The sequence below is a fragment of the Oryzias melastigma genome, linkage group LG21, assembly GCF_002922805.2.
Source record: "Oryzias melastigma strain HK-1 linkage group LG21, ASM292280v2, whole genome shotgun sequence".
NCBI lineage: Eukaryota > Metazoa > Chordata > Actinopteri > Beloniformes > Adrianichthyidae > Oryzias > Oryzias melastigma.
This window is the reverse complement of record NC_050532.1, coordinates 20,341,371-20,351,558: the sequence shown is the minus strand read 5'-3', so window position 1 is coordinate 20,351,558 and position 10,188 is coordinate 20,341,371. Positions and strand designations below refer to the sequence as shown.

Sequence of the window (10,188 nt, the reverse complement as noted above, 5' to 3'; positions counted from 1 at the left end):
TAGTTTAAATGTAAAAAAAAATACTCAGTTCAAAATCACTTTACCAGCATCCAATGAAAAGCTTTGAAAGACTAAAACAGGTGCAGTGCATTGCCACTAACTGTATCTTTTACCATAAAAAAAAGATTTAGATAAATTATTGATGAAGCGCTTTGGCAATATAGATAGATGATTCAGAAGTTTAAATGAAACTATATCCTGAATTTCACAGTTGAAAGTGTTTCAAATGAGGCAAAGGTCAAAAGGTCTCATTAAAGGATAAAAATTGAGATGGCAGCAGATTCATGGCTGTAATGGGGAGTTCTTCCATCCACTCCTAAGATGATGCTGATATCCAATACTGTGATCCGTCTTGTGCTAGAGATATCAATGTTTCCAGATGCATGTGTTTATTTGCAAACATGCTACTGTAAAATCATTGAGGATGAAGTCTAATAATGAGCTAGAATCACATCGGAGGTACAGGAAAGTTAAAATACAGAGACGTTTCTGATGTAAGTGATAAATGTTGAGTCAACCGAGCTGACTTGCAAGAGGTGGCGCCGTTGGAGGCTCAGTGTGGGGCTTCGCTCATGCCTTGATGAGTTTGCTCCGACTGCAGACCCCAGATGGCTTCTAACGATAGGAGAGACAAAAGAAAGGGAGGACGGAACGGGGAGGATGTAGAGAGAATAGGGGGAAGCAGAAGGGCTGAATGGAAAGATTTTTAAAAAAGGGAGTATCGACAAGGGGTAAAGGATGAGGAGAGGGAACTGGCAGGAGGAATAAATGAATGGATGAGGAGGATAAACAGACTGGGAGAGTGATTGAGATGGTTGTCGGGTGGCTGAGCAATGGTCTTGCTTCAGAGCTTTCATTAACTGAATAACCGTCATGATTTTGGTGTTTTTAACATGCATTTTTCTAACGATTGAAGACATTTATACAGAAAATTAAGCTTAAAATAGCATTTTTTAGAATTTTTTTTATTGTTGTGAATCAAGAGCAGAGGTAAAAATGCAGTTGGAAAAAAATCCTCTACTGTGTGTCACAGTTTGCGGGCCACAAGCTCCCTGTTCCACTCCATTCTGATGCATCCACTTGCAAACACATAGATCTATGTATATGGAGCTAAATTAGGGCCAATATTATTTGAAACCCAAATAAAATAAAAAAAATATTGGGGTTTGGCCAAAACGAAATGTAAAATGTCCAAAACTTTTTGCTATTCTAAAATAAACTTGATTATTTTCAGCTTCAAATTTTTTAGTGTTTTAGGTTTCAAACTCAAAATGTCATTTTCAAAACTTTTTTCCCACTTTTAGCAGTTTTTTTTTTTCGTTTTCAATCTGAAAATTTCAGTTTCAAAACTTTTAGCCCTGTTGTGGCGCATTTGGGCGTGGCTAACATGAAGGATCAATAAAAATTAATGAGGGTGGTAACTTCAGTCCCGCTGCATTCACTGACTCTGAGAACTGTGATAATTGCAGTCAGAAAATGGCTGTGTAGTCTGTACTATCGTAGTCTGAAGTTGTCCCAAGACGGGTGTAAAAAACAGAGTTTTCTCGTGTATAAACTGAGCATCATAAACGCTGTTCTAGACCGTTCAAAGCACCATCTTATTGAGTTAAATACAGGAATTAAAAATGCCAATATGCTTGCATAAAATGGCTTCATACAAACTTCAGACTATGATAGTACAGACAATACAGCTTTTTTCTGACTGTAATTTTCACAGTTCTAGGAGTTAGTGAATGCACCAGGACTGAAGTTATCACCCTGTATCGATTTTGATTGGTCCTTTTTAAGACAAAGTTTTGAAACTGAAATTTTTTGATTTGAAACTAAAGAAAGTTTTGAAGTTGAAATTTTGAAACCTAAAAAACAGAACATTTGAAGTTGGAAATAATTTTGTTTATTTTAGAATTGCAAAACATTTATGACACAACATTTTTTTCTTTTTTTTGGCCAAACACCAATTTTTCTTTTTTTTTGTCAATTTGTTTTATTAAAGGTTTCAAATAACATTGGCCCCAAATTAGCTCCATTCATCTTCGTCTTCCTCATCTGGCTCCAAAATTACTCACCATTTTTGTTGCTCCAGTAAGTTAGGTTGTGGTTGAGAATGTCCGCAAGCTAGTGAGAGAGAGTGTAGAGAAAGTGATCATGGGAAATTAGGCTTACTTACAACTCCGAGGTGTATTTATCATGAACTACTGCCGCTCTGCAGAAAATATGTCCCAGAAAACAACAGTTTTTTTTTTTCGATTTGGGCTAAAAACAGCTAAATTGTTTTTTTTTAAAAACACTCGCAACACTTTTACAGTAGATCAAAAGATGATTGGAGTTGACTTTAAAGCGACCGACCAATCAGAAGACACCCTTAGCATGTGTGAAAGACTTTCTGCTCAAGACAAACTGATGTATTCACATAAACAGGGAATAAAGTCGGCACCAAAAAGAGTTTTTTTCTTTCATTCCGGCTAAACTCTTTCCCCTGTGATTTAGGCGACTTGATCCAGCATCTCTCAGTGGAACGCTCCCCTGTGAGACACGCCAATGTCACTTAAAAGTGCTCTCATTATGTGGCATCACACACTGATAGGAATCCCTTGCACAGTGATGGCAGCCATGTTAATCCACTGTTGATCTACCAAGGGATCAAGCTTTTCTCCAATCAATAGAGCCATGAAAGCCTGCCTTCTGGTCTTCATCAACTCCTTCTGCATCCACGTCTTATGCATCATTTACAGACTTCTGCTATGCTTTTGTCTAGCAGTGAAAGAGAATAAACATTTGCCCTTTTTAAAGTTCAGCGTAATTACCCTCTCTGGAACCACAGTCCTGCAAAGATTACACAAAGGAAGAATTAGTTAGAGGAAATTTATTATGCTCTTTTTTTCAAAAGTTGGCAACTTTTCAAGAGGGCTTAATGAGACGTCTTGTGTCAAAAATCCACAGGGAAACAGCTACTTTTACAACCACGTCTTCACACCACTGATCAGAGCGACTGTTCTTGGTGGAGTGGAGTGAGACACTTCTCTCCATTCCATCTGTCTCTGCTGCACGGTTGCTTCCACAAGATCATTACTCCTCTTTCAGCTTCCATGCAGAAGATGCTCTGGCACAAATAAACGCTTGAACACACTGGACATGCTACAGCGGGCTGCTTTGTATGAGTTGACTGGAACTCACAACGGTCCAAACTTGAACTATTTATTTCGTTAAAATGTTAGCTAATATATATTTCAGTAAAAACTGCTATATATCGCAAATGTCTTATTTTTTCCAATCATTTTAAAAGCGTTCCCCATAGTCTTTTAATTATGATTATACAGCCAAAATCACGAACATAGTTTCTGCAGAGTGGCAGTAAATCATTGGAAATTTGCCTCTGAGTTATGGGAACCAGGACGTTCATGGATTTACTTGAGTGGATATAACTGAATGGAGCGTCCATTCTTTTTCAGATTACATTTTTTCATCTGTTCCTGATTCACGATTTGCATAAAGAAATACTCAGAAATACAATTTTTAGCGTAATTTTTTATTTATGTCTTCCATCATCAGAAAATGCTATAAGAACATGCTAAAAACACACACACAAAAAAAATTTTAGTGGGTCTTTTAACTGTTATTATATCATATATAAGTCTAAATAAGGACATATATATAAAAAAATAGATTGAGGGTTCAAAAGAAACAAAAGAGGGGAGTTTAGTAAAAAAAAAAAAAAAGAAGATGGTAACGGAGGGGGTTACATCATGAAACAACCAGATGTAAAAGGCAAAAGCAATTTAAAACCTTTTTAACATCCTAAATAACTTCTCTTGGCTCACAGAGTCCTTAATGAGTTCCTTACTCTTCACTTTGCACACCTATGACTGTAGCTCCACCCACCCAGACTATGATACTGTGAAACAAGACCATCTCAGTGGGTCTCTCTCTGAAGACAACCTCCTACAGGGAGGGGTCCAGAGGCTCATGGGGTGGTATGTTGTCCTAAGTCCCACCAATAAAACAAAAGATGGTGATCGTGAGACTGATCTGCAGTCCATGTTCAGAATCGGGGAGGATCCTGGGAGAACTCATGGACCTCAAATGGAGTCAAAAGCTACACATGTAGCTGAAATGTTCACAATTATTTAAACTTAACGCTAATATTGAATGCAGAGAGGCTGCCAAAATTTAAATTGTTCTCATAAACAGTGAATCAGATCAAATTGGATCAAAATTGACGATGAATTGAATCAGCAACTACTAATTATGATATGAATCGAATCCTTGCTGAAAATAATCGTTTCAAAAACATAAACTTGACAGTAAAAATGACAAGTCATACAAAAAGTCAGCAGGTAGTAAGAGTTTGATAGTTAAATTTACTGTCACCTATCACAAACTTTCACCCTTCACTTTCTGAAAAGTTCATCAATTGTTTAAACGTTTGAAAATGTGTTAGAAGAAGGCGTGAGTTGTTTGTTTGTTGGTTTGAAGTTGTCAGTGAAGTCAAATGTGGACTCCTGCACAATTTGATTTACTCAAAGTCTATGATGAACTCTGCAAATCCAAATAATTTGTTTCATTGGTTTCTTTGCTTCAAAATAAACAGACAAGGTTGCGTTAAATTGAAAAATCCGAGCTGCTGAGCAAACATAAAAAAAATGAATTTGTTTAGTTGGAAAATAATAAGCTTTCCATGATGCTTTCCTCACATTCAGATGCTTTGCTCTCTCTCGGTGTCTGCAGATGAACTGCGTGGGTCTGGATTCCACTCCGCGTTTTGTGTCGCACTCCCTCCCTCTGCCCTCCCGGACTGTGCATCGGATCAGAACGCGGAGCGCTCCTGTCCACGGAGCATTTCCACTCCAACTCGGCGCGCAGGGGGGACGCCTCCTGCTGTGGGAAGTTGAGTCAACGGGACCGGGGGGACGCGCCGCTCGGATCCATGAGGCGCCTCCACTCTCGGCGGACTTTCTTCACTCGTTTTCCGCAGCGACACATGCTTTTTTGGTCGGCTTCTTTGAGAAATGCCCCAGTAGACATTTAACAGCTGTCTTTCCAACTATTACGCGCGGTTTTTACGCACCTGCGGATCTGCTGCAGTGGAGTTGTGAGGCAGCGGCCGCGGTGCTGCAGAGGAGCTGAGATCATGATCAGGCTGGAGACCATCATCTGCACTTTCTCTGTGCTGTCAGTTGCGGCAAGAGCAGACTTTAGGGCAAGGAACTGCAGCCAAGTGGCAGAGGCTTGCATGGGGAGAGGCTTCAGTTTCACTAATGTTCCTCAGCAGGAGATCCCAGGTAAGACCTCTGCTCCACACCTGTCCTCCCACCCATACATGCACGCAGATGCAGAATTCTACTTTTTATTAGCAGTATTTTTGCACATTAATGCACAACCACCTGTCACAAAGTTCCCACCTTACTGTTTAACCTGTCAGATAAACTGCTTCCTCTTAATTTATGTAGAAAAAAGTTTATTTGATTTGTAATAAACATTTTAAAATAGTTTTTGACTTTTCTGTGTTCCTGACAATCAAATATATTTTTAGGTAAATAATTCAATTTTATGAGGGTATCCATCTCCAAATCATTTTCCTCAGATGTCGGTTACGTTTGGTCTTTTATCCGGTTACAACTCATTCATACTCACCATCAAAAGGCACACATGGTGGCATCACAGAGGAGAGATTGGCAAATTGGTGGTGATGTCACAAAAAGATTTAATCAGTCAGTTATTCAACCTTTCTCTGAACAGGTGGGCCTGTTATCAAATATGCAGCCTTTTACAGGTGCCAGGTTTCCAGTGATGCAATGCAATGTTGGTGACTCAGGAAGGGGAGAAAGTTTGATCTTTTTTATGCCATTAAAATTGGCTTTTTTAAGCTTCAAGTCTGGGCATCCCCCTTGAAAAATGAAGTAATTTAAACAGAATTCTGGGTGGAAATGGTCCTCCCAAATTACAGCTGTCAGGGTGATAATTGCTCAGCAGAACGGTGGCAGAAATCAAGCTAAAAACAGACGAGTGCCCAGCTGCACTTTTATCTTATCAGCTCATTTTTCACAGGAAAGGAAGCAGACAGACCGCAGAACTGCCCACCTTTCATCCTCACAGACCTCTGCCGGACAGACGTTAAAAAAACAAAAAAACGCACCCTTATCCTGAATGGGCTTGATAAGACAGGATATTTGTTATCTTGGGCCAGTGTTCAGACATGCTGGATGTGATAACAACAAGGGGCATGACACCTGAACGGTCCGAGCTGACTGGAGCAGGAAGCCGATCCAGTTATTGATCCGTCCCCCAGCTGAGAATCAGACGTGAGATACGTCTCTAGCAAAAAAAAAAGTGCACAAAAAGTTAACTTTAAACTTTTTAAGTTAATCAAATCAAACTGGGAAGGAGAGTAATATTTTTATTAGATTTTTGTATAGATGTATGAAAAATGTCCATCATTTTAGCTTTAAAGCCAACAAAAATGCTTTTTTTTTTTTAGCAAAAGTAAATTATGCAGCAGCAGGGGTGGAGCTACAGTGGGGCAAGGGGGGCATCTGCCCCTCATTACAAGCTTATTTAAGCATTAGTAATAGCACCCCAGCTAAAAGAACTGCTGTTTTAATAATCATGACAATAATAAAACAGTCTGAGCGACATATTTTTGATCTTTTCTTTTGTCGTGGCAACTCCTGGTTCCCATTTACCACCGTACCAAAGACTTCTGCCCCCCTCCCCAAATGAGCACTTTACAGCAGATGATTCGTTTTTACACCTGTCTTGCTTAAAATTTGATTAAACAATCTATACTTTGTTGGTAAGTCACAATTATGGGAAAAGTGAGTTTTTACATTCCTACTTCATACCGATTTTCTCTTTTTTCTGCTTTTAGCAAATGAAATAAAGCATTTTTTTCTGATATCTTTTTTGTTTTTCTAATACAAAAATAATATATCAAAATGCAACAAAACCATAAATCGAGGTTTGAGCTGAATTGTGGGGAGATTTAATTGTTGCATCCCTGTTTTTTATATATATTTGGCTGTTTATATAATTGTTTTAAGTTAAAACGTAATTAACAAAATGAATTGTTTGCTAGTTGTCTGACTAAATGTGTTAATACCGGTTCAAACTTTCTGAAACTTAGCTGCTGGAGTGCCACGTGTTGAGTGGCTGCAGATAAACCGAAGCACAGACTCTTCGCTGAAGTGCTTTCACGGAGCAGAGGATGAGGTGACATTAAAAAACACAGCAGTCAAGCGTCAATCGTTCGGAAGCGATGTGGAAATGGTGATGGAAGAATGAGACGGTTATGGCAGCCGCTCAAAGCATTCACCAAATTGCCATCAGGTGATTGTATGATAATTGCATCAGGGGGAGCAGGGGGGGTTTAGGAGCTGTTTAGGAGGTGGTGTCCATGTGGCAGCCGGGGAGCAGCTTAAGTGCTAACATTTCTTTGGAGTTCATATTGCAGTACTTGTAGATTACTTAGTCCTTGGGGGGACTTGGTGAAGAGTGGCTCTAACAGCTTCCTGTAGAGCTTAGTGTTTCTGTCAGCCTTACAGCTGCCATCACACTCTATTAACTCGCTGAGGATATGGGAGAAATGTCAACCCTCATATTACTGCTCCACCTCTGCAAATGAGGCTCTCGCTGCTGCTGCTGTGTACCTTGTGAGCTGGTAAAGTGATGGCTCTTTGTGGTTTGATTCTCCACCGCCTCTTGTCATTATCTGGCCTTGAGCATCAAATTAAAACGATAGACTTTTGTGTCAGGTGTTGATGCTCCGACGGACTGACTGCGTGCATCAAGTTACATAAGAAGCAAGTTTTATTTGCATGTGATGTGCATCTGATTTTCCAAGTTTTCATTTTTAAATCTTTAAAGTTCCACTTTGATCATCTTTTGATGTATATTTAAAACGTAGCCGTTGGTCTTTTAATTAAGATTATGTCGTTTTTAGCCAAAATTAAAAAAAAATCTGTGTCGTTTTCTGGTACATAGTTAGTGCAGAGCGGCAGGAGTTCATTAGAAATTCGTGGAACTGTTGCTGAAGGGTAAGCACGACCCCACTTCCCGTCACCCATCTGTTTACATGCTGTCCCACTAGCATACAGCCCCTCACCACAGAATATCATTGCAACAGCCAGCAGTTGTGAAATTGTGGGTGGTCCATCAGCAGCAGGGCGTAAAAAGAAATAAAATAAAATATCAGCATAAGGCAATTAAAAAAAATACAAGAGACATAATAAAAATTGGGTTTTTGTCCGTTTTACAGAGGAATTGTTTTAGGGGGGTAAGCATTGATATGGCCCAGGAGAAGGAACTGTTGTGACTCTGGTAGTGTGTGACCTGATCGACCTGTAGTGGCGTCCTGAGGGAATCGGGTCAAACAGGAAGTAGACGGGATGGGCCGGATCGTTGAGGATTGTTTTAATTAAAAAAATAAAATAAAAATGTCGAGGAATATTGGAGCTATCCAGCTGTTCAGCTTTGAGCCAGATGAGGAAAACAAAGACGTTATTGGATCTATTTGTGAACGCATCAGAATTGCCCGCCCATTGTATTTTTTACATCAAAAATACGCTTGTTTTGTTGTATTTTTTTTCTTAACTTGTCCTGTCTAACAGCTGGGCAGACAGATAATGTTACAAAAGAAGGGCTATGAATTTTATGACACATAAATGTGCTCGTGTTCAAATGGAATTTTTTCATCTGCTCCTGATTCACAACGATTTTGTCAAGAATCAGGGCTCCGCCTCCCTCTCTGGTCACTTGCACTTCATCTCCCAGCCGCCCCAGCGCACAGTTCCCGAATGCTGCTCATCTGACTCGTTTGCTATCACCCACCTGAGACTTGAGCCTCGCTCAGTGCGAAGTATTGTTTGTGCCACTCTTCCTGCATTACTGAGCGCTTCTCTCCGAACCTGATCTTCCATTTACCTTCGACTCTGATTGCCTGCCCCAATCTACACCTGCTCTGTTACATCTGACATCTGATCTCTGATGCTCCCATGCTCGTGTTTGACCTCTGGCTGACCTCGCCTCAGCTTCACGGACTTCTAGTTATTGACTCCTGTCAATCCTTCTGTCAATAAACCTGCTGTGCTTAGATCCATCAGTCCGCCTTCCTGTTTGTGACAAATTTGAATAGAGATATACTCAGAAATGCATTTTTTTTTTTGTATCTGTCGTCAGGAAAAATGCTACAAGAACATAATAAAAATACCAAAAACTTCATCAGAGTGAGTCTGTAACAATTTAATACTTTAAAAAGAAGTAGCTGCTTGTTGCAAATAAAAAAGTGCATTCTAAACATGAAAAACTTGTTTTACTTTTACTTTACTTTATCTGAACACGATAACCCCAAAACATTTCTGACGGGGATTTGGGTTAGAAGAATCAGGTCAGGTGGAGTGACAGCCCAGAAGACGGCGGCGGTGATGGACATGTTTCTTGATGATCCAAGTTCAAAAGGCTCAGCGAGGTTCTTCTCCTGTTAAGCAGAACAGACTGAGAGGGCCTCTGCATGATCTTACACAGCAATGTCCTGAGTGTTTGCATATCCAAAAAAGCAATACTTTGATATTTTTTCTTCTCCTAAACTCACTTTATGTCACTTCCTAAATCCACCCTGTCATCTCTCCTGGTAAAGATCAGACATTCGCTCAGTCTTGCCCCCGCTGTCTCAGTTTCCAGATCACCCAACGTCTGAGACAAGATATGGAAAGTGAGTCATACGGCAGACTGCTGGATTCAATGGAACTCCTTTGCATGTCATATTCTATGCTATCATTTGACGTCCCGCTCTGTTTACTGCCAGCCAGCAGATGGAAGTCATAGGACAGAAATAACAGTGCTGATATTTTATGTGATCTTCTGCATGCACAAGGAGGCAAACGATCTCTGCTGGAGCGTGTGAGTGCGCTGGTCTACTCCTGTCACGTAATGGATGGGAGGGATTAAAAAAGAGCTAAATGGGGGAGACCTGTGGATGGGACACTTAGTTAGCCCCCTGCAGCATGCGTCACCATAGGCGTGATCCGTAGTGAAATTATTTTGACCTTCCTGTCAGGAGGAAATAGAAATATGAGTCAAGAGGGGGCTTGGAGCTTTCCCTGGGTTTGTTTTTCTATTCCATTCAGTAAACATCAAAAGGTCTGAGATGAAATTCTGAGGACTTTTGAGACTGACAGTTGTTTTTTTTTTTTTTTT

General features: G+C 40.1%; 1 protein-coding gene across 1 annotated transcript in view; it reads left to right on the top strand.

Annotated features, from left to right (window-relative positions):
* Positions 1-4,817: 4,817 nt before the first annotated feature.
* Positions 4,818-10,188, top strand: part of gpc6b (glypican 6b) — a 102,400-nt gene continuing 97,029 nt past the window's right edge. The window contains exon 1 of the mRNA XM_024286706.2: positions 4,818-5,279. Within this exon, the coding sequence (XP_024142474.1) occupies positions 5,129-5,279 (151 nt within the window). The 5' untranslated portion in view covers positions 4,818-5,128. The remainder of the gene's footprint in view (positions 5,280-10,188) is intronic.